At 36.0% G+C, this 23,068-nt stretch overlaps 4 protein-coding genes across 5 annotated transcripts; 2 read left to right on the forward strand and 2 right to left on the reverse strand.

The window, feature by feature from the left end:
- Positions 1-354: 354 nt before the first annotated feature.
- Positions 355-4,238, forward strand: LOC133672972 (uncharacterized). 2 transcript variants are annotated; one of them, XM_062093547.1, is made up of 4 exons: positions 355-629; positions 1,184-2,030; positions 2,517-2,960; positions 3,699-4,238. In XM_062093547.1, the coding sequence occupies exons 2-4, from the start codon at positions 1,193-1,195 to the stop codon at positions 3,875-3,877; spliced, it is 1,461 nt and encodes a 486-aa protein (XP_061949531.1). In that variant the 5' UTR covers positions 355-629; positions 1,184-1,192; the 3' UTR covers positions 3,878-4,238. The 2 variants fall into 2 exon arrangements, with proteins under 2 accessions (XP_061949531.1, XP_061949530.1); XM_062093546.1 differs by having other exon boundaries at positions 356-629; positions 1,189-2,030.
- Positions 4,239-4,370: 132 nt separating this feature from the next.
- Positions 4,371-6,975, reverse strand: LOC133672973 (mannan endo-1,4-beta-mannosidase 7). Its single transcript, XM_062093548.1, has 5 exons — positions 6,453-6,975; positions 6,162-6,356; positions 5,696-5,818; positions 5,352-5,554; positions 4,371-5,075 (listed from the first exon to the last, which is right to left on the reverse strand). The coding sequence occupies exons 1-5, from the start codon at positions 6,774-6,776 to the stop codon at positions 4,613-4,615; spliced, it is 1,308 nt and encodes a 435-aa protein (XP_061949532.1). The 5' UTR covers positions 6,777-6,975; the 3' UTR covers positions 4,371-4,612.
- A 4,193-nt stretch (positions 6,976-11,168) lies between these two features.
- Positions 11,169-15,558, reverse strand: LOC133672618 (GTPase ERA-like, chloroplastic). The gene is made up of 9 exons (XM_062093083.1): positions 15,016-15,558; positions 14,784-14,929; positions 13,907-14,047; positions 13,719-13,832; positions 13,041-13,166; positions 12,400-12,498; positions 12,188-12,289; positions 11,849-11,929; positions 11,169-11,526 (listed from the first exon to the last, which is right to left on the reverse strand). Exons 1-9 carry the CDS (start codon positions 15,551-15,553, stop codon positions 11,440-11,442), a joined length of 1,434 nt encoding a protein of 477 aa, XP_061949067.1. The 5' UTR covers positions 15,554-15,558; the 3' UTR covers positions 11,169-11,439.
- Positions 15,559-16,300: 742 nt separating this feature from the next.
- On the forward strand, positions 16,301-23,030 carry LOC133672476 (DEAD-box ATP-dependent RNA helicase 16). The gene is made up of 14 exons (XM_062092906.1): positions 16,301-16,627; positions 16,708-16,959; positions 17,041-17,169; positions 17,487-17,587; positions 17,793-17,907; positions 18,803-18,934; positions 19,662-19,727; positions 19,891-20,070; positions 21,023-21,118; positions 21,269-21,406; positions 21,987-22,069; positions 22,278-22,315; positions 22,411-22,625; positions 22,729-23,030. Exons 1-14 carry the CDS (start codon positions 16,403-16,405, stop codon positions 22,816-22,818), a joined length of 1,860 nt encoding a protein of 619 aa, XP_061948890.1. The 5' UTR covers positions 16,301-16,402; the 3' UTR covers positions 22,819-23,030.
- The last annotated feature ends 38 nt before the right edge of the window (positions 23,031-23,068 follow it).

The following is a 23,068-nucleotide window of genomic DNA, read 5'->3' on the forward strand; positions in this document are numbered from 1 at the left end:
TATCTCAAAGATTACAAAGTCAAAGCCATTCTTAAAAAATATTAGTAGTGATCAATAGTTCGCTAGATTATTACATCAAACCCAATTCAAAATAGGCAAGGCCTTATTACTCATAGGATGCAAGAGGGGAAAAAACGTAGGATCTAATTGAGAGAAAATATATTAAAACAACTAAATAGGAAAAATAGGTTGTAATTTGGGGACTAATCTGAACTTTGCAAAGTTGAAAAAAAACCCTTCACAAAACGTGGGCAATTACGTGTGCCCTAGGGAGATCGATAGAGATAATTTATACCCGAAAAGGCCAATTCATTTTTTTTTGTTTAAAAAAAACCCAAAAAACTTGGACAACAAGCGGCTTCTTTATTTTGCCCTTGTTGGCAGATGACAGGGAGGGAAGAGTCGTGAATTTCAATATACGACACGACACCACCATATAGTGCTACTCTTCCAATATCATGTCGTTTTGCTCTCTCGCCCCCCTCCCCCTCTCTCTCGCTCTTCTATACCAAATAATCTTCATCCACTCTTCCCCTGATCCTTCATTTCTCTGTTAATATTACCAGCTCATTTTTATTTATTTATTTATATTTAGGCGTCTCCTCTCCTTCAGCTCCTTCGCTATCAAGGTAATTTTTTAGCTGTATTTCTTTTCTCTTTCTCTATCCGTGTGCAAAAGTTGATGTTAAGATTTGCGTCTGCCGTTTTTCAGCCACCAAACAGTATCGTTTTGGTTTTCTATTTGATATCAAAATCGGGGTTCGCTTGCTTTGATTGTGTAGCTTAGCTTAAAAGCTGGGTGGATTTTTTTAAAAAAGTTTTTGTCATCTAGAAATCTTATCTAAGCTAGAAATGGAGCATTAGGTTCTATTTTTTTTTTTTTTTGGGGGGAGGGGGGGGGGTTTCTTGATTTGATTGTATAGTTTAGCCAAGTAATTGTGTCGAAAGCTTGAATTTTTGTTGAATATGTAGTTTATTTTTGTGATTTTATAATCAATCTAAGCTAATTTTGTTTAATTTCCACTAATTTCCCCTTAATTACCAAATTTAACTTTTATTATTAGCTATTTAGCTTCTATTATGGATTTTATTTGGAATTGATTTGTTGTTAACTAAGTTGTTTAATCTCTAAATTTCTAGTTACTGAATTTAATTCTTCATTTGATGACTGTTGTTGTGGTAGTGTAGAAGGATGCCACATTTTACTGCATTAGCTTTGGATAGGTTGTTAGAACCTGGAGCATCGAAATCCGTCGACATGCCAGTTCCTAGTTCAAACAACAAGTACCCAGTTCCGAAGCCGAAGCCGAAGCCGAAGCCTCCTCCACCAGAATTGAAGCCACCTTTACCCAATTCAAACCTGGAGAGGAGGAATAGCACATCGGTGATAGAGAGGAAAGGTAATCGTCCTCAAATATCGCCTGGACTGTATGCGACTCCTGAATCGACCCCACTTCCTGATTCACCAACTTCGTTTCCTCCTTCGCCTTATATTATTAATCACAAGAGACGCGGGCCACGCCTTTCGAAGAGCTTTTCGGAGGATGATATAGCTTCTAGGAAGAAGAAATTGGAGGAAGTTGAGGTGAATGGGAATGTGAATAATGGGCAAAATAAGGTTGTTGATTCGAGTAATGGGCATTCAGTTACTTTTTTCATCCCTAATTCTGTTGAAGGTGAGCTCGTGAATGATGTAAACGGGTGTCCTGGTAAAGAGGATGTTGTGAATGGTGTCCGTGATTGCCCTATCGAAGTGGGCCGTGTTAATGGAAGCCATGGTGGTGAAATAGGGAGCAGTAGTGTGCAACTTGGGACTGGTGATACGAGGAAGGACTTGTCCATGGAAAAGGATATGTTGAAGCCAATGGAGCAGAATGTGGAAAGAAATGGGGACAGTGATGATTTCTTTGATCCACAGGACTCCATGAGTTATACTAGCAACACTGATGTTGAGGACACCACTGCAGTTGAGAGTTCTATGAAGCTTACTGCAGCTTTGCCAGTAGGAGAGTTTTATGATGCTTGGGAAGGTACTTGGGTGTTCATATCTTGCATCATTCTGTGTTTGTTAGAAAAGTTATAGTTGCTTGTTCATCTTTTTTTTAATCTGCTTGCATCATATAGTTTGGCATCTTGCTTTTAATCTGCCACATTTAAGAAGTATCTCATAGCTTGCAGCTATGATGCTGGGGAGTCATTGCTCGTGTTACATTTTCTATATGGTGTGCTGTGTCCTTTCTTTTGTTATTTGCATACATTATATTGTTTGTCATCTCGTCTTTAGTCTGGCATCCTTTTACCACATATTTTGCTTCTGAATGGTGAGTTTCTCATTCGTTGTTCATTGACCCATATGGATACAAAATAAGCAGCTGTTTAAAATGATGATTTCAAGCATTATTGTTTCCCAAGACTATATCTGGATTCTCTTGGCAAAAGTAGTAGTGTGACAAATTGTAAGTAATAGAGTCATAAAAGAATGCAGAAGCTTACTCTTGTGTTTTTACTATCACTAGAGCTATCCTCTGAGAGTGGGCAACAGCCTTCTCCTTCTCCTCACCACAATGGAGCTGAATTGCGTGAAATGAGATTGAGTTTGTTGATGGAGATAGAGAAGCGGAAGCAAGCAGAGGAGGCTTTGGATAATATGCAAGGCCAGTGGCAGAGGATCAGACAAGAATTAGCTCTGGTAGGGCTTTCCCTCCCTGCTTGTCCTGTTGATGTGCCAGAGAGTGATCAGCCATCAGATGTGAATCCTGTAGAGGAGATTTGCCAGCAGATCTATCTTGCTCGGTTCGTATCAGAATCTATAGGAAGGGGCATTGCAAAAGCTGAGGCTGAGATAGAGATGGAAGCTCAGGTTGAAGCAAAGAACTTTGAAATTGCTCGATTGTTTGACCGACTTCATTATTACGAGGCTGTGAATCGAGAACTGTCTCAGTGGAACCAAGAAGTTATAGGTGAGATTTTTGTTAAATGTTGAAAGGTTTTGCTAGTCAGCTTGCTCATTTATTTTTAACTGGTGTTGCTTGTGGAATAAAGAAAAACTTAGCTGCATTTCTAATTTTTAATGTATGCTGCTTCATGCTGATGCTCTAAACCCATTCAAGTTATTGGACCCAAAAAAATAAAGTTGAGAAATCTGGTGCACTCCTAGAAGGATGGTACTGGCTTGGTGGAGATTGGCTTATAGCTGGGTTAGGAATTTATAAAACTAGTTATGAAATTTCCTGCACAATTTGTTGATCTAGTCAACTAGAAAGCTTAAAACAGTGCTGCTAACATTTAAGCACCCCAACGTAGTGGTTAGTGGTTGTACCATTATTTGCACGTATGGTTGACCAGACCCAGTGGCCTAACTGGTTTTCAGTAGTTCAATTTGATTGGCAAGTTTGCATGTATGGTTAGTGGTTATGCCATTATTTGCATGTAGACCCGGTGGCCTAACTGGTTTTCAGTAGTTCAATTTAATTGGCAAATTTGGGTTGGTTTGAAAACATCAGTTCTTGCATTCTTTCTAAATGCGTTGAGTGGGGAACTTTTGAACAGGTGTGAATTAAGAGAATTGTTGAGATCTCCTGTTGTAAGCATGCTCAATTCACAGCCTTAGTTAAGGTTCCAGTTACCAGCCCTAATTCGAGCCCCATTATATGTATTACTAGATTCTTGTTCTAATTTTTTGGCTTCTAAATTTGCAGAAACGGCGCGCCGTAATAGGCAGATAAGGAAAAGGAGGCAGAAGTGGGTTTGGGGATCGATTGCTGCTGCAATCACCCTTGGCATGACAACCTTGGCATGGTCATATCTCCCAGCAATGAGTGGATCATCTTCTTCCAGTGATTCTCATGCTCCAGAGCATGATGATACAGCTAATTGATGAGCATCTGACCAATCAGTGGACTCCGATGTCATGTCACAGAAGAGGAGAATAAAATGTTGTATATGCCGTCTTTTGAATACCAACCTCGTGCTTTTGTTCCTAGCAATATTCCTGCCTGCTGAGATTGCTGGGTTACCATTACCATCATAATAATTCATTACTGCCTTACTGGCAATCTGGGAGGTGATTAAATTTTGTTTGGGCCAATGATCATCTGGAATCATATTTCTAGCCTTTTTGTGAACCTAAGGCTGTGACGATAAATGCACGAACACCATACAGTTTAGTCTTAACATTTCCAAAATGTTAGAAAGAGAGCTTTCTATCTATGGAGGGGCCAATAGCATCGTTGATTTTACTTTGTTTTGTATTCAAGTTCTTGTATCCCTCTGCAAGTTTCCGCAGCAATGAAACTAAGGTCAAGGGAATTGATGCGTTGAAACATGATGATACCTGCCAGAAATTGTCGCAACCTAGGTCAAGCTAGTGCTATGGAAACTCACTTGAATATACTTCTACGAAATGTAGGTCTCAAACTCAAGTACAGATACTGAGAAGTTGATCTCGTATAATATATTTGACTTGGCTACACTCTTGGACGAACACCATTCATCTCTAAGAGAGATACCATTTCCCCAGAATCTCACTCATTACACTCAAAACACAACAGCTTCTACTATGGGACATCATTTTTCACAACAATAGCTTTCACGTATTAAAATCATAATGCTTTCAGTTTCCAATACGCTTGCCTTTATTTCCACCCTGCCAACGACCCCTCTTAGCCCTGGCGGCCCTTGCTCTCTTCCACCTCTCCACGTTTCTCATTCTCAGAAATATCTTTCGAATTTGATTAAGCTTGTGTGCCTGTTGAGCTATAACATTTGCAGTCGAGGAAGGTTGCCCCAGGACTACTTCATACCCGTCGCGAAAATTGCCCATTCCTTCAGTTAAAAGTTGCCAAAACAGGCCTCCTGCAGCTGCTCCTCCTCTTTTAGCTGATGAATATATCTTGTAGTACACGGTATTGAACACTAGGTCTCTTTGGTATGTGCTGAAACCAGGGTCTTTCCAAGATTTTCCAAATTCTGCAATGAGTATTGGTTTTCGAAGAATGTTTTGCGCATCTTGTATGTGAGTGTCGAGCCAGTTGTTCAAAAAAGAAAGTTGGGATTGATCACTAGAGCTGGATAACCTGTTCAAGCATCAAGAGCATGTAAGAAACAATCAACAAGGTAAATGAGGCATGGTTCTGTTACAGTAATTCAATAGCTCGGTCAACATGGATTTCTGTGGATAGCTACAAATCTGATCAACCCAGTGGCATTTATCCATTTAGTAGCGGCTATTCAACTTTTAACAAGTATTGGCTACACAAGGATTCAATCTAGAAGGACAGATCTCTGTTGTAATGCTAATTGGTTCTCTTGAGTATAGCAGATTCTGAAGTTTTTATTAGATTGCAAGTTACCATTGATCAGGATATGCATGGGCTGTTGCAAAATCAATTCCGGGGATGCGGTTATTTGCGATGAAGTCAGTTCCTATCTTCAAACCAGGATTGAGTCTGTTCCTCTGTGGCGTTGAAGGTCCATAAAATCCTTCTAAACCAGCTTCCAGTAAGTGATTCCTGTCAATTGACTTCACAAAGGAAGCCATTTCTGTTATCCATGCCTATGTCAAAAAAACACCAAAGCCAACAACAGTGAAGAAGAGTGGTTGAAGTGCGCAACTACAAGGTAATTGAGGTTAGATCCATCCAGGGATAGGAAAGAAATAAAGAAAAGACAACAAGAAGAGGGGAGGTAAATAAACCTGAATAGTCCTTCCAGAAGGATCAGATGTGCATCTAGGCTCATTCATAAGCTCCCATGCCATGATTGTTGGATCATCTTTGTAATGAATTCCAGTAAAGCTGTTATATCTATAAAGAACGGTCTGCAAAAACAAAAGGTCATAGATAAGTTAATATTGACTTCATATGTATGCATCATGTCTCAAACAGGAAAAGTCCAGAAATGCTTCTTTATGACTAAGTTAATTCTGTCATAGAACACGATACAAACGGGAGTGAAATATTGAAAGAAGATATCAGAGATAAATCATGACGAGAGCACAGGGCAAGTTGCATGTTCTACAGCTCACAGTTTCTGGTTCTTTAGTCTGCTATACAAGTTTGAAGAAATCCATGCCATGTATGCCTACCAGGGGGAAAAGAGACAAAAAAGAAAGAGGAATTCATATGCATATAGATATTATACCAGGGAGAAAAGACTCTTGCCTTGATATGGTTCTTGTAGTAACCCTTGACAACAGGGTGTCTAAAGAAATCATCATCAGATGTCAGATACTGCCCTCGACTTCTAGCCCAGTTCACATACTGTTTCTTCCCTCCAAAGCTATCATAGTTGTTAGCCAAGCTTAGAATGAGCTTGATCCCATATCTTCTAGCCTCAGCTATAACAAAATCCAACCCCTTTACAGATTGTCAAAAGAAAAATAGATCAGCAAGTTTGTGAGTTTTGAAGATTTAAAGAACAGGCAAAGCTAAAAAGAACAAAGATTCAAGGACCTTAAACATTTGTTCATTGTAGGAACCAGGGGAGTACTGTAGAGGACTGTAACCACCATCACTAAAAGCCCAGGTTCTGGCCACAGTGAGACCATGGCTTGCTGCTTCACGAAATGCAGCTGAAACTTTTGATCTCTGAGATGGATCAGAAGCTGTATACATCAACCAGTAAGCATTGAAGCCATTTGCATAGTAAGGGCTACCATTCAACAAGAACTGCACTCCTCTAGCTCTAATGAAACCATCTCCTGCTTCAACATGGAAATGAAGACATCCTTGATGGATCAAAATGGTTAGCAAAAGAACCAAAGTCAAATGCCTCATCTCTCTCTCCCTCTCTCACACACACACTGACTCTATCAGAAGGAATCTTAAGCCTAATGGGGAGAGGGAGGGTTGCTGTTTAAAGCTGAGAGAAGTTTTGTCCTTTACAAACTGCAAGAATATCAAAACGCTACAAGCAACTGTCGATAGAGAAACAGACAAAGCTTTTTTTTCCTTTTCTTTCTGCCATGTAAAACAGAACCTTGAAAAGGCCACCAATCCAATATCTTTCCTCTAAGCCTCCAAGGTACAATTCTTTTATCCCTTTGGAGTCCCCACTACCATCTCTTTTTCCATAAATCACAGACACATTGTCATACTCTCCATAAATCACGGCCATTTTCATGGCATAAAGCATAGCAATCACCTAAATTGTTAGACTGATATTTAATTTCAGTATCACGAATGAACTCGAGTTTGAATCAGATAAAAATATTTATTTAAAAAAATTAGAATAATATTATTTTAATTTATTAAAAAAAAACAATAAATTTTTACCAAATAACAAATCAGTTCTTTTTATTTTTTTTTATAAAACTAGCTTACATCTAACTCTAAATGGCCTCGTCAAACCGGGCTAGGTTTAATTTGCGTATAGCAAATATGAAATAACAAGAAGAAGCTACGTTGATTCTAGTCTTATCACAACCGTTTGATGCATTGTTTTCACACAAAAAAAAAAAAAAAAGACGTCCCAAATTTCTTCCTGTTTGAAATTCCTTGCTGAAAATTCTAGTGTTGCATTTGTCTTTCTCTCCTTTAATAAAGCATTTGGCACCTTTCTTTAAGTATAATAGCTGGTTACTTCTTTAACCCCGTTGCCTATTTGCATCTCTCTTAATTAAGTTGACACCTCTTTGCTGTAACTGCGACGGGTTTGCTCGTATCATGGGTGGTTCAATGTCCAGAACCCACCCAACAACCATGGTCCATATCCGTACACATCTGGTAACCTTAGCAAAACCAGACCAAGTACTAGATAACCCTTTGCCATCTTCTATAAGAGCTGGCGATATAGCAGCCATTCACCATGCTCATTGAATAGAACAAATACAGAAACACATGCATGTATGTGTTCATGTAGCTTTAGCTAGTACAAAGACACTGTTGGTTATTGGTTAAGGTCTAATCTGTTGGTTGTTGGTTATTGGTTAGGTTCATATATATATATATATGATATGAACCTAACCTTTTAAAAAATGAAAATTTTACTTTAAAAGAAAATAGTTTTTTTTTCTTTTTAATTTTTAAAATTATCTTGACAAGATTTATAAAAATATTCTAATTATAAAATATCACTTTGATTCTAAAATAATTAATCTAGTAAATTTTTAAATCAGCAGTAAATACCTTTAAATCTTGATAGAGAAAGGTCACCTTCAGAAATTTGATGCTCTTAACGTCTCCATCTTATCCGCCTACGCGTCACAGGTTCATGGATTTCATTGTTGAACCCATGTGAGTTATAGTGCCTTTCCCCTTCATGGTCCTACCATTTATTTATTTTTTTAATATATGATAATATCAAATGGATAGAAAGTAATTTTTTTAATATATGTTAAAGATATATGATAAAAATCTTCACAGTTTTGGTGAGTTATCATCCTTTAAGCAACATCTGTCAATTCATCATGGATAAAAAATAAGGATATTTGAACTTTCATAAAGTATCGTTTTTCTTTCAAATTATACATGTAGACAAATATCTTGCTCTTAGAGACAACCGAGGAAGGAGATGCACTTCTAGGCCTCATGGATGGTAAATTTTGGCCTCCTCCTAGCATTGCCAATAAATGTCAATTCCTTTAGAATAACAGGATATATAGAACTCTAATTTAAAAGGGTAATCATATCTTTTTTTTTTAAAAAAAAAACCAAGTTTTGATAGTAAAAATAAACAAAAGTGGGAGAAAAATCTCCCATATATAGGAATAAAAATAAGAAAAATTCAATGAAAAAATGGAATTGGCTTTAAGTAGCCGACACCAACTCAACTCAAATGAGGGTGTTTTGTTGAGAGAGAGAGAGAGAGAGAGAGAGACATGAGGTATAAAATAGAATTCATAATTTTACCACTCTTCCTTGTGGAGCCTGTCAAGATATCAACTTTTTATACGATCCAAGCACAATCCAAGCTTGTGCGAAGAAACATGGATCATCAATGGTGGGACAAACCCAATCACACCAAATCTAAGACAAAATAAAGAGCGACGATAGATGGTGTCATCATCAGATTCTGCTAAGTGACAGGTGCATGGCCATCACCACCCTTTTTTGTGGTGTGGAATTTCGTCACTTGGGAGCCGACAGATTAATTAGGGCTTCGAGAGATCTAACCTGTCTGAAGACATGTGGCATGTGAAGTCTGGCCGTGCACTGAAAACTACAGCTCTGGGATTTACCAGCAGCATGTGAAGCATCTAGAAGGACATTTGAGTCCTTGATCACTTGGTGGCATTAACAGAACCTAAACCTACTATATACTTCACTCTTGATGATTGAAACAGTCAAATTATATCTTTGTTCTTAACCAGGAAAATCAATTAACTAGCTTTACTGAGTGAATGAGCCTTTTTTCTGGGTTTATTAGTCATTAATCAGGGGCATCCGGGTGGTATTTTCATGATTAAATTACTTGATTGATCTTATAAAAAAAAACACTTAACAATGATCCGGGGGTTCTTTTTTATGTATCACTTTTCAAGCTCAATGCAATGATTTTATTGCCCTTTGAATCAAGATTTTCCTGCATGAGCTTATTTGTGATTTTCTAATGGTTTTTCTTAATTATTATTTGGTTTAGGGTAAATGTGGTATTTTAATAAATAAAAAAAGTTACTAACGTGTGTGTTGCATCAGTCAGTTGCTTAATTGTTTTAGGGTAGTACATGCAACTGATTTTGGTGGTCAAAACCATTATTTTCCTGTGTCATTTGATTCATCTCAGCATTCTTTTCCTTTCTAGTTAGTGTGTATGATTAACAAATATTCGATTCAGCACTAACAATCTTTTTTTCTTTTATTTTTTTTCTCTTATTAGAAATTCACAATTGACTTTCCAGATTTGCAAATCAACATTTTAAGTTTGTTTTCTTTGGATGTAGCCTGTTCTTTTTTTTTTCTTTACTTCTATTTGTTTTATTTTAACTAATTTTTTAAAATGAGACTTTTTTCTCAATTTGACCATTTTTAAATTTTTTTTTGTCTATCAAATTTGATGTATATTCTTTTGATTGTTGTTTTTTTTATTTGAAATAGTTTTTTAATTTGATTTTTTTTTTCAATTCCACTATCCTTTGTTTTTTTTTTCCTTTCATATTTGATACTCATTCTTTTTATTGCTATTTTTAAATTGAGATTTTTTTTATTTCATCTTATAACATTAAATTGATTGATAATTAATTGAACCCAAATTTATGATTTCACAGGTTGTGAATTTAGAAGATTAATCTATATTTAGAATATTTATCGAGCAAATTACTATGGTTTGAAATAATAAATATATTGTTCTGTCCTTTAAAAAATTTCACATGCACCCTCCTTTAATTATTGTGAATTAGATATATTTTTAATTGATTGAGGTTACTACTATCTTTTTATAACTTTATTGCATAATTAAATTACTAAAATATCTTTAAAAGCAAACCAACACTTAACTAACTTGGGTCTAGTTTTGTTTTTTTTAAAAAAATTTCACTTTCCAAAGAACAATGCAATTACTTTATTGCCCTTAAAATAATTTTTTTTTTAAGCTTGACTTTAAAGGCTTATTTATAATCTTATATTATTATTATTATTATTATTATTTCATTATAAACATTTCATCTTAAGGGAAAATTTGGTATTTTAATTAATATCAATAATAATTAAAAAAAAGTTGTTAACTGAGGGTTGTGAATTTAAAAACCTATGTTTAAAAGATTCGTCTAGTCAATTGTTGTTAATTGAAACAATAAATTTACCATTTTATCCTTCAAAAAATCTCACACTCACCCTCCTTTATTTACTGTGGAGTAGACATTTTTGAATTAATCAGGACTATTACCTTCTTCTTATAACTTTGTTACACAATTAAATTATTTAACTAGAATATTCTTAAAAGCAAAACAATATTTAATTTAGGTTTAAAGGTTTTATTAATTGTGGATTTTATAAATTAACCATAATTAATCTAAATGGTGGTATGCATCAAATCTTCACTTTGACTTTTTATAGTTTAAAAAATGATTCAACCTAAAAAAACTAGTACTTTCTAACCCTAGGGGGGAAAGACCTACACCCATTTTCGTAGATTGGATGCTTCAGTTCTAAAGGAAGTCGCCCATGAGGTCAAACCATTTGGCCCAAGATCTATAGCCATGCCCACTTTTAAGCCACTGTCTCAAACTTGACTAGCAACAACAAGAAGATATGGCTGGTGTTTTTCGCTCACGCAGAGAGAATGGGGCATAGCAACGCCCATGGACGGACAAAATTTTCCAGCGAAGGTTACAAGTTACAACAATAGCTGTCCTAACTACTGAGAGGATCGACAAGGCTTCTATTAACTGGAAAAGATCAAAGCAAATGGAATATTGAAATGAACTCTATGTAACAATTTTACAATGGTGTGGCAGCTTCACTTGCACCGGTTGAATGCAGACAAATTGATAAAAACTTCATGCTATAATGCGCTAATTTGCCCTCCATAGCCATAGTACTTCAAAAGCCCTTCATCTTGCCGCCAATTCTCTTTTACTTTCACTTCTATCTGTTTTAAAAATGATTCATGCATTAGGCAAATTATAAGATAAAAATCTTAAAACTAAAGTTTGAAAATGCAATATGGAATAAGAACATTTACGTGGATACACAGTGTTAGCTTTCAGGTATGTACTCACATTGGAAATTAGTATTTGGTTTTTCTGTATTTACCCTCATATTTGGAGGGAAGGGAACAGTGTCAATGTTTATTTTTACAACATGTCTGACTCAGAAACATGTCAAGGTAAACTAAACAATCAACAAAACAGAGTGGCCAAGTAACGATGTATGACTGATGATTATGAAGTTGTTACTGAGTAACTCTTTACCTCAAGATATACTTTCTTCTGAAGGAAATCCTCAATGTCCAGCCGAGCAGCTGTGGCAAGTAATTTCAAAGCCTTCCCTTCCTGCAGTGGTTAGAGCACTTGAATTGAGACCAAAAAAAAAATAACTACACAAAATGTTATGCACATGCGTGTTTACAGGCACACACACTTAATCTTTGGATTGAATCTCTGATATCCAGTACAATCTAAAACAGTCATCAAGGTTTAAATCAGTCAAGCAATAGCTTCTTGAGATCTCATTAATATACCAAGTCATACATGCACTTGAAAACAGCTTGCCATTTCATGATCCATTCCATGACTAAAAGGCCAACTTACTTTTCCAATGATAATGATCTTCTGTGTGTTCTTCTCCACAACAATCTCCACTTGAATAAAATCTTTGGCTGTTGGCCTAGCTTTATAGCTGACCACATTGACCTACAGGGTACACAGAGAAACCAACCTTCGTTGTTATTCATCAACTAAAGCTGGTTTTGGTGGGTTGAGGAGCAGAAGCTATAAGCCAACCTTGGGACACCATTGTTTACCTGACATGCATAAGGAACCTCATTGCGGAATTGCATAAAGATCTTTTCTCTAACAATTTCAGCTACAAAGAATCTTTCTGGGTGCTCACTAACAATGTCCTGAGAATGTCAAAGCACAAACAGCCTAATGTGTGAAAACATAATAGGAAAATAAGGAAAAAGATCCAAGGCCAACCACAGATGGCACTATTGCTTATATCATTTGCGATCACAAACAGATAAGACAAGAATAAACAAGGCAATGTCTACAGATAAGACAAGAATAAACAAGGCAATGTCTTACCATGTCAGTGGCACCAGTGAGAAGACTCAAATAATGGAAGAGAAGACTCAAATAATGGAAGTTCGACAGAGTTACTTACTGCTGGCTTCTTTAAGGTGTAATGCATAGCAAAAATGGAAGTTAAGTTTCGTGGTTCTCTTTCTCATATTTTATAATTAATTAACCACTAGTGGACCAGGCGCTCCAGATAATATACTGTTTCGCTCATGTTGTTAAGTTCAAATGATTAACTTAAGGTGGAGTACCCACAGTAGACCACTAACTACCTCCAGAGACTACGTATACGTTTACTCAGAAAAAAACATTTACTCGGAGGAAAAAGGGGAAAAAAAGAAACATGTAGTTCAATTCAGTGTACCTTTGGATAATAAGCTGGCCCCATGGGAAGTTTTGAAAGTATCCATTCCTTGATATCTTCCACTCCTTGACCAAATTTGGCACTCACAGGTATGACCTCATCAACACCTGTAAATTTCTCATACCACTGCAAAAAAGTGAAATCTTTAGGGATCGGATCAGAGTTATTTATAGAAGCATAGAAAACATAAAATACCACTTTTTAGGACAGTAGATATTCTCTGGCAAGACAAGACCATAGAACATCCAACATGACACTGACAATTTGCTATCATAACCACTATTGCATTTAGCACAAATCATTACAATCATATGAAATCAACCACCAAAATACATGTAAGATTTAACTTTTGATTCATATTTACAGCCAATGCACCGACTGACCATACATTTAACTTCTGATTTTCTTGTGTTAATGGACAGGATATTTTATCAATGTCAGAAGAACCTAAATGTAGGTAAGTGCAATCACAGATGTAGAAGAAGAGGTGACACCTCGAGGACAAGTTTGATCTACCCGTTATCTCCTAATTACATTACTTGGCAAATCATCTTATTATTGGGGTAATAATGATCAAAAGTCATAAACCAAAAGGAAAGAAAGAAAAGACAATTATCAAACATAAATAATGAAGACAACTTATCATGCCAAAATAAGTATCAATCAAAAAGATCTAACCTCAAGTTTCTTTGCAATTTCACCAGGTTTGATCAAGTCTTTCTTGTTCAATACAAGTAAAGTGGGCACATTGTCTTTGAGGTTTCCCACACCTTCTTCCAGCATTTCATCAATCTAATCAAGAAATGGAATTTAGAAGAAAAGTTGAAAGAAAGAACTGCAAATAATTGCACAAACAATTAGTATACCTTTTCAGGTGCTCTGCAAGCATCAACAATAACTAGTACGCAGTCAGCATTGATGGCAGCACTCCTAACATTCTTCATCATCATAGAATCCAACTTGTGCATTTTCTTCTCGATAACACCTGGTGTATCATAAAGTATCATCTACAAGCAAACCTTTCAGTCAGGTGATCCGCATTGAGCAACTAAGCAATCATGTATTTAAGTATCATCAATTTTTCTTTATGTCTAAAGCGGTAACCTAAACAGTGAAAAAAGCATCATTACAATATTTCTTACAATTTATAAGAAAAATATGATTAGCTCATATCTAAAATAACTCAGTCATTCAATTGCTTAGCCTAGAGATTTCAAATTTTCTTTCAATGGTTCTGGTTTTCTTACAAATCGTTTTCCTACATATCTAAAGACCATTCACCACGTCTTCCAACAAGGAGGAACGCAAGCTTCTCATTACAACATGCACAAGCTAAAAGGCATTAACCAACGCAACACTCTACAATAACTAGATTACCCTAGGAAAAATTGCTCAACACTCAACATCAATTCATGAAAGATGATTTTACTTGTCCTGCTGGCAAAATTGTCATTATATCGTGTTAAACACAACAAACAACCAAATCCAATAGGCAATAATTGTAGAGCAAAGTAAGACACAGCGAAGAATAAAATCATATTTACAATCTAAAAATCACAACTTTCTACTCTAATGCCCCACTCTGTAAAAGGAAATTAACTTAAACAGCTTTGGGAATTCTGGGTTTCAATTTTCTGACAATGGTTCCGCAATTATTCAACATTGCACAACCAAATAACACGATACAAAACACAGACACCCAAAAAAAAAAGAAAAAGAAAAAGAAAAAGAAAAATAGGAAACCTGATAATCTGGAGCGGAACAAATACCAAGAATGCGATGTCTAGTAGTCTGAGGTTTATCAGTAACAATCGACAACTTTTGTCCTATCATTTGATTCGAAAGCGTGCTCTTTCCTACATTCGGTTTCCCTACCACTGCCACGTACCCTACATCACCACAATCCTTCCATCCTTTTACCCAAATTTTGTTTTATTTTAATAATAATAAAAAAGAAATTCAGTAACTGACTGACCGCTACGATGATTAGAATTGGAGGAATCATGAAAGGCAAGTTCTTCAATCTCGTAATCGTCAAGCAAAGCCGTGTTCCTGTCTGGTTTCACGCTTAATGATAACAAACCAGACGACATCTCGTCTTCATCTTCATCGCTGTCGAATTCCAGCTCACTTTCCGAATCTATTTGACTAATCAAGAGTTGTTGTTGCTGTTTGTTCCTGGCTTGAAATCGAAAATGATTACTTGCTCTTCTTCGTAACTGGTAATGATAATTGCGAAAGAGAAGAGTCTTTGTTGTTGTAGAGAGGAAGGTTGGTTTTTGTCTTGGAATTTTTGTAGAGAGGTTTAAAGCTACTAGCTCCATTCTTTTTTTGAAGCCGAGCTTTTCTTCTTTCAATGTTTCCTCTCCTCCTCCTCCTCCTCCTCCTCCTCTTCTTCTTCCACCTTCTCTTTCAACTGCTACTGCTACTGCTACTGCTACTGCTGGATAACAACCATCCGTCGTCGTTTTGTATTGCGCGCTTCCATCGTTTCTAATTGTTTCTCGTGCCATGTCGTTTCACTATAAGAATGAAAAAGAAAATATGTGGGCTGGGCCTCCCAGTAGGACAGTTTAGATTGGATGTGGGCCCATCGTTACAATCCCTACCCGGTTAGAATGTCGGGTTTTTTTTTTTTTTTTAAAATAAAAATCTTTGACTGCAGGTTTGTATACGCTTGCAACTTATACTTAGTTATTAAACCAGCCAAATAAATTGATTTAGGAACAGTCATTTTATGGTTATGTGGTCTGGGTTTAAAAAAAAATAAAAAATATATTTGATATAATGTAATATGTTTAAAAACTTATGTTAATTCACAACTCAGGTTAAATACAGTAAAAACCTAATGTTTTTTTTTAATTTTTTAAATAATATTGTTTTAATTTTAATTTTTTAAAAAATATAATACTAACTCAATTTACCCTACTCAAACTATGATTGGACTTACCCCAAATAAACCTCAAGTAATAACTATACTTGTTTTTTTAAAATAAATACGACTTGTTTCATATATATTTAGTAATTAAATACATTATATCTTTACAATTTTATTTTTAATTGAAAATATATTAAAATAATTTTATTTTTATTTTTAAAATTAAAACACCAAAATCATCACAAAAAATCACATAAAAAATAATTTAATTTTAAAAAAACATAATTTAAATAACAAGTCAAACCGAAAAAACAAATAAACTATGAAATTGGACCCTTAAAAAAGGGTCAGTTTTGATGTTTGTTAAAACGGGTCTTAGTTCAATTAAATAAAATCCGACCCACAAGTTTAAAACCCTTCTCCTCTTCTTCCTCCTCAAAAACCCTAATATTCCCTCCCTCCATCTGTCTGCGTATACTTAAAAATGGTGAAGGCTGATAAAACTAAAGAGAAAAAGGAAAAAGAGAGCGAACACAAACAAGAAATACAATTAAACGAGGAACCGGATGTAGTAGAAGAAGAAGACGACGAAGCACAGAGCTTTGAAGAGTTAGGGTTAGACCCTAGGCTAATTCGTGCCCTAAACAAGAAAGAAATTAGCATTGCAGAGCCCACTCCAATTCAGCGAGCCGCTATTCCTCTAATACTTGTCAGTTTCTTTTTCTTTTTAACTTTTATTTATTTATTTATTCATTCATTTTTGTAATTAATTGTTTTGAATATCATTAGCAAGGGAAAGACGTGGTTGCCCGAGCGAAAACAGGGTCAGGGAAGACATTAGCCTACTTGCTTCCTTTGCTTCAGAAGCTTCTCAGTACGGCTGATTCGAATCGAAAAAAGCTTTCACCTTCAGCATTTATTCTGGTGCCAAGTGGAGAGTTATGTCAACAGGTTTATAAGGAGGTTTCGTCGCTGATTGATTCCTGTAAAGCTCAATTGAAAGTTGTTCAGTTGACTAGCAACATGCCTGCTTCTGATTTGGTTGGTTAATTAAAAAGTTGCATGTTTAATTTTTAGTGATTTTCAGCATAATTGGTTGACTGCTAGCTTGCTTGCTTGCAGCGGAACGCGTTGGCTGGGCCGCCCGATATTTTGGTGTCTACTCCTTCTTGTGTAGCCAAGTCCTTGTCAGTTGGTGTACTAAAATCGGAATCTATTAATGACTCACTTGAAATTCTTGTTCTTGATGAGGTGAGAACTTGGTGTTTGTGATGATGCTTATCCTTGTAATTCATTCATGATAGATGGAAGTTGGGATTTCTGATGATAATAGATTGTCTGAATTCAACTAGATTGCATTTGTTAAAATAATGGGATTTTGATGAAAATGACAGTGTTATGTCTATTGATATTGATCGAGTACATGTGCTATGTGTGTGCAATTAGATTTCTACGGTTTCTTCTACCTTCTTATGGATGGACCTTCAGATACTAAGTTATCAATTTCTTAAAAAAGACATCTGCTATATGTTTCCTTGAATGATTCATTAATATCTATTTATTTTCAGGCAGATCTCTTGTTGTCATTTGGCTATGAAGAAGATCTCAAAGCTCTTACTGCTCTTGTCCCAAGACGTTGTCAATGCCTTCTTATGTCTGCAACGTCAAGGTGTGTTGATTATGGCACTCTCCCTCCCTCCTTTTACTTATGTTTTGTTTGGTACCTTCAATTTATACTTTAGCAAGTCTCGAAACTTTCTTCCTTTCATCTTTGTTACCCAATCGAAGTTCATATTGATAAAATGAAGTCTGTATGCTCGTCACTCTTCGATTGAGAGATTTCATGCATGCTATTTTGGCATTTGTTGTTTCAGTGCTGATGTTGACAAACTGAAGAAGCTTGTTCTGCATAATCCATATGTTTTGACCTTGCCAGAAGTTGAAGGTGTCAAGGATGAAGTTATCCCCAAAAATGTTCAGCAATTTTGGGTAAGGAATTCTATAGCCTTTTCTGGAGGATATGAGAAGTGATTGCTCCATTTGAGTTTTTTTTTTCTGATGTGACCCATGTATATTTATTGTGAATTATTTTGCACCCTTATTTATTTTATTTTTGGGAGACTAAAGCATCTATAAGATAAAAACAACTTTCAGATGGAATTTTTGTTCCTTGTTAGGCAGCTCCAGATGGAACTTTGGTTATATTTGGCTTTGAGACTGACAATAACATAATTGGCCTTAAACTGAAATCCCTCTGTAATCCTTGGGAACCAGCTAAAAGAAGATTGGAATATAAAGAGAATAAAAAATATATACACTACCACTGGCTTGCCTCTAGTAATGAATTGAAAGCAAAGCATAAACTACCGCTCCCCATTCAAGTATGGAATTCTACCATCGCACAAGGTTTTATTGATGGAGGGGGGAGGGGAAGAGGGGGCTTTTTAAGATTCAAACAAGTTCCCTCCAGCTCTCATTATAATCAGCCCTTAATCATCTTGTCTTCAGCATAAACCCCAAAATTCCCCGTATATTAAATGCTTTCTCCACCTATTAAACGACCCTTAGTTCCCAGCATTCAGCCACTGGTGCAGAAACCTGCTGCGTTTCCTCTCTTAATATATATCACATTTGCCACCAAACTTGTCAGTTTAGGTCCAAAACCTGGGTAATGGTGGAGCACATGTAGTCACACGTGTCTTGTCAGGTATCGCATTGACATCACTGTCATCTTGTAGTTATCAGAATCTGTCAAAGCAAAACTTCTGGTTATGAGTCGTATGGACTTTTAGCGTTTCTTATCTATATCAATCTTCTGAGCCTCGTAATATATGGTTGAACAAGGGTATCAATGAGCTTTACAACTCTTTCATATCTTTTTCAGGTTTCATGTGGTGATCGTGACAAGTTAGTTCATATTCTTGCTCTTTTGAAGCTGGATCTGGTTCAGAAAAAAGTTCTGATATTTACTAATGCCATTGATATGAGTTTCAGATTGAAATTGTTTTTAGAGAAGGTATTCTCAGTCTCTGACTACTTTACTGGGCATCCATTGAATTATTTTAATTCATCATTGATTTTGAAAATAATTGCTGCTGATAGATAGGAACTTGTCTCTTTGTTGAGATATTGGATATTGTATGGGTGAGGTGTTGCACCTATGATGTGAAATGTTGGACTTTGTGTAGTCAAAAAGCTTTGACCTGGGATATAGTCTACCTTTTTTTTTGCAATATTATATTACCAACCCTGTACAATCTTTATCTTTATCTTTATCAATTTTGGATCTGTGTCTCAATATTAGAAGTGCATCAGTAATTGGAAGCTCTACATAAAAAATAATCGAGATGTAATTTGCTGTTGATTTTGGCTAATTTAGTTGGATGAAATGCAATCTCATCTATCATTGATTGTGTATTCTTAATTGCATCTCTGTTACCATTTTTGCAATATTATATAACCAATCCTCTGCAATCTTTATCTTTACCAATAATGGATCTGTGTCTCAATATGACATGCATCGGTGATTGGAAGCTCTACATCAAAATTAATTGAAATTCGTATTTATGTTGTGGGGGTGGGGGTTTCAAGATTGCTTACTTGTCTTTAATTTCACTACTATTCTCATTGGGTGGAACTATTAATTTCCACATGCTGCTCTAATGTAGCTGTGTTACTTCTTGTAATGCTCTTGGTTTAGTATCTTCATCCCATCATTGATGTCCTTGGTTATTTTTCCACAGTTTGGAATAAAGTCTGCTGTTTTAAATGCTGAGTTGCCGCAGAATTCTCGTCTCCATATCCTAGAGGTATGTTAGGTTCACAATTTCTGAAAATTTAAAACACAAATAGTAAGCCAAGGTCGAATGATGGTTTGAGGTTTGAAGGTTCCAAGTATGGGTTTTATGACCAAAATTTTGGTTATTGTTTTTAAAAGTAGCTCATTTTGCCTCCTATGCTGCTTGTTTGCAGGAATTCAATGCTGGGCTTTTTGATTATTTGATTGCAACGGATGACAGAGAAACAAAAGAAAAGGAAAAAGCCAACGAGGGAAGTCTTGCTGAGACAAGAAAATCAAAAAAGCATGCCAAGCAAAAGTTGGACTCAGAATTTGGAGTGGTGAGGGGAATTGACTTCAAAAATGTACACACGGTAAGCTAATCATTTTTTTTTTGGATAGGTTTTGTTGCTGCAGTTCTGCAGGCTGTAGTATTATATTCTATTGGACTGTTGTATCTGTGCTGTTTGATCTATTTTGGATGATGATCTGTTTAGAAAATAGACTTAAGAGGTTCATTCATAGATTCTCATGTTTGAAATTTTTACTTTTTTGTGTCTGAGCTGCTATGGAAATCTGATGACTTGGGCTACAATGTTTTTATGTTTTCATCTTTGCAAATAACTTCATGTCACAGGGGGTTTGAATGAACATTCCTATCAAGTTAGCAAACAGATAACCATCTTTTGGTTGCTTTCACCTGATGTATAAAATGATTTTTAGTTTAAATTAAAAGTTTTGATGGTTTCTATTCTCCCTTCATCATTTTTGTGTTAGTCTTGATTTAAAATACCACACATATTTTTAGCAATAACATATTTTCAGATCGAGTTTCTGTTTTCTTTTAATCAAATCACTTGAAAGAATGGGAGGAAGAGAATCTGTGGCCTATAATTTGCATTAAACTAATGAGGTCATCTACTCATGCTTATTGGATTGGACTCCCAATCATATACTCAATGTCCTAAAATGCCAAATTTTAAATTTAATAGTTAGTTGACATGATGGCCAATTTCTACAAACTACTTTTCTAATATTTAGCCCATTGTGGCATCACAGGAGTGTATGATTTAGGTTATGCTAGAAACTATTGACTATTATTATATCACCATAAAGATCATTTTTGTCTTCTATGTTTCTTATGCTAGTTTTTTGCTGTTTTAGTTATGTATAGGGGTGATCTGCATTATTTTCATTGTAGATGGTTTAATTATTATAGCTAAATATTGTGTTCAACCAACATTCCTTTCCTTTTTATATTTCTGGGTGTGCTTTTATTAATATGTGGGGGCCTTTTCTTGCCCCCACCCCCTTCTCTCATTTCAGGTTATAAATTATGATATGCCTCTAAGTGCCACCGGATATGTACATCGAATTGGACGTACTGGAAGAGCTTACAGTACTGGTTCTTCTGTTTCTCTGGTGAGTTGACGCAGAGGATTAAGATTTATTGAGATCCGAGCAGAATGACTTTAGACCTGTCCATGCATAAGATATAGTAATCGTTTTGTATAGATGAATATATATGGCTTTTCCAATACTTAGCCATTCTGATTCTTGATCTGTTGATAGGTTTCTCCAGATGAGATGGAAATTCTCGAAGAAATAAAATCCTTTTTAGGGGATGACGAAAACAATGAATCGAATGTTATTTCTCCATATCCTTTGCTCACAAAGAATGCAGTGGAGTCTTTACGGTACAGGGCCGAGGTGATTGTTTTGATTCCCTCACGTAATCACATTACTTTTATTTTGGATCATAAAAGATACAAGACTGAGTTTTCGTTGTTGATGTGATGTCCGCTAAGAAGAGGATGGTGTGTTGGAGTGTTTTTTTTTGTCAAGATGTGGTAGGTGTATGCTGAAGTCCATTTGAGGCCAATGACTGGCATCTATTCCCCCCCCCCCCCCCCCCCTAAAGAAGCACATGTGTGTTTTAGTTCTCTTGGATGTTTCACTCTATCTTTCAGAATAGCTTTTTCCTCTTTTTTTTTCCTCCATACAAAGCATACCATTGGAAGGGTATGCTTTTTTTTTTTTTTTTTTCTCTTCCTGTGATCTTCCTAGATTCTTCAATGAATGGTGCATGTGAAATCTAGGTGAAGTCTTGGTGATCATAGTTGCTTCCTGTGATTTGGTCTCCTTTTTAAACTGGTGTTCCTGTCCAACTTTCGGTTGCTGTCCTTACCTTAAATTTTGGATATGATTTTGTTGTATCGGCGCAAATTTGGACACATTACATCCAAAAGAAGCAAAGGTCATAATTAATGGGTAGAGATTAATTTTGCAGGACACAGCAAAGAGTGTGACAAAAATTGCTGTCAGAGAAGCACGAGCTCAGGATTTGAGAAATGAAATTCTTAACTCTGAAAAGTGAGTATATGCTTTCCTCTGTCCAATTTCTTGCTCATTTACAACTTTTCTCTTGCTATGTCACAGATTGTTGATATAATCGACTTTTGTGTTCTATCCCATGAGATCTGACCTTCATCTTTCTGAGATTTTTAGTTGTTATGAAACATCTGTTGAACTTGTATGCGAGCATTGACCTTTTGTTTTCAATTTATGTTTTCTTTTGTAGGTTGAAGGCTCATTTTGAAGTCAATCCAAGGGATTTAGGTGATGCACTTGCTAATTTTGTCTATTTTGACTGCCCTGCTTCCCTCACCTCACTACTTGTCCAAGTTCTTAGCTTTGAATTTGTATTGGAACAGATCTTCTAAAACATGACAAAGTTCTGAGCAAGAAGCCCCCTGCTCCACATCTTTCTGATGTGCCTGACTACTTATTGGATGCAACAACCAAGGAAGCAAGCAAGATGGTTAAGCTTGCGAGAGCTGCAATGGGAAACAACAACTCTGGTCGCCGCCAAGGACCAAAGAGAAACTTCAGAAAAAGCAAAGACCCCCTCAAGTCTTTCTCTGCTGAGGTAATATACGTTCATCTTCAACCATGAATCCTTGGTTCATTTCAAAGTCAAATTAAATAGTGGTTGGAAATGCTAAGCTTACAATGCTTTATTTTGGTTTCAGGGGCCGAGGAGAGGTCGCAAAGGTGGAATGAAGAGAGAAGGAAAAGACGGGGATGATACTCATAAACACAAGAAGAAAAAAATTCTCTAAAATAATCCCGTCTCTCAGGCCCTGACCATGCAATTTTGTATGAATGACTAGTTATACAAGAAATTTTGTTTCTTTCAATTTCTGAATGCCCTAAATCTATATACAGGTGGCTATGTTTATTCTTTTTTCGCCGTCTGTCGTGCTATTTATTGCCATAAACAAGCTTGAGGCGTGCTTAACACCTGATTTGAATCCATCAACATTATCATCAAGGCTTTCCAATTTCAAGGGGGTGTATAAAAGTATACCG

This window comes from Populus nigra, chromosome 14 (genome assembly GCF_951802175.1).
Source record: "Populus nigra chromosome 14, ddPopNigr1.1, whole genome shotgun sequence".
Taxonomy (NCBI): Eukaryota; Viridiplantae; Streptophyta; class Magnoliopsida; order Malpighiales; family Salicaceae; genus Populus; species Populus nigra.

Coding starts and splice junctions, on each gene's coding strand:
- LOC133672972 (XM_062093547.1), top strand. CDS start 1,193: ATGCCACATTTTACTGCATTAGCTTTGGATAGGTTGTTAGAACCTGGA. Junction 2,031..2,516: donor GTTTTATGATGCTTGGGAAG/GTACTTGGGTGT, acceptor TACTATCACTAG/AGCTATCCTCTGAGAGTGGG. Junction 2,961..3,698: donor GTGGAACCAAGAAGTTATAG/GTGAGATTTTTG, acceptor CTAAATTTGCAG/AAACGGCGCGCCGTAATAGG.
- LOC133672973 (XM_062093548.1), bottom strand. CDS start 6,776: ATGAGGCATTTGACTTTGGTTCTTTTGCTAACCATTTTGATCCATCAA. Junction 5,819..6,161: donor ACTACAAGAACCATATCAAG/GCAAGAGTCTTT, acceptor TTGTTTTTGCAG/ACCGTTCTTTATAGATATAA. Junction 5,555..5,695: donor CTTCTGGAAGGACTATTCAG/GTTTATTTACCT, acceptor TTTTTGACATAG/GCATGGATAACAGAAATGGC.
- LOC133672618 (XM_062093083.1), bottom strand. CDS start 15,553: ATGGCACGAGAAACAATTAGAAACGATGGAAGCGCGCAATACAAAACG. Junction 13,833..13,906: donor CTTGCAGAGCACCTGAAAAG/GTATACTAATTG, acceptor TTTCTTGATTAG/ATTGATGAAATGCTGGAAGA. Junction 12,499..13,040: donor GGCCAGCTTATTATCCAAAG/GTACACTGAATT, acceptor TGACATTCTCAG/GACATTGTTAGTGAGCACCC.
- LOC133672476 (XM_062092906.1), top strand. CDS start 16,403: ATGGTGAAGGCTGATAAAACTAAAGAGAAAAAGGAAAAAGAGAGCGAA. Junction 16,960..17,040: donor ACATGCCTGCTTCTGATTTG/GTTGGTTAATTA, acceptor GCTTGCTTGCAG/CGGAACGCGTTGGCTGGGCC. Junction 19,728..19,890: donor CTCGTCTCCATATCCTAGAG/GTATGTTAGGTT, acceptor GCTTGTTTGCAG/GAATTCAATGCTGGGCTTTT.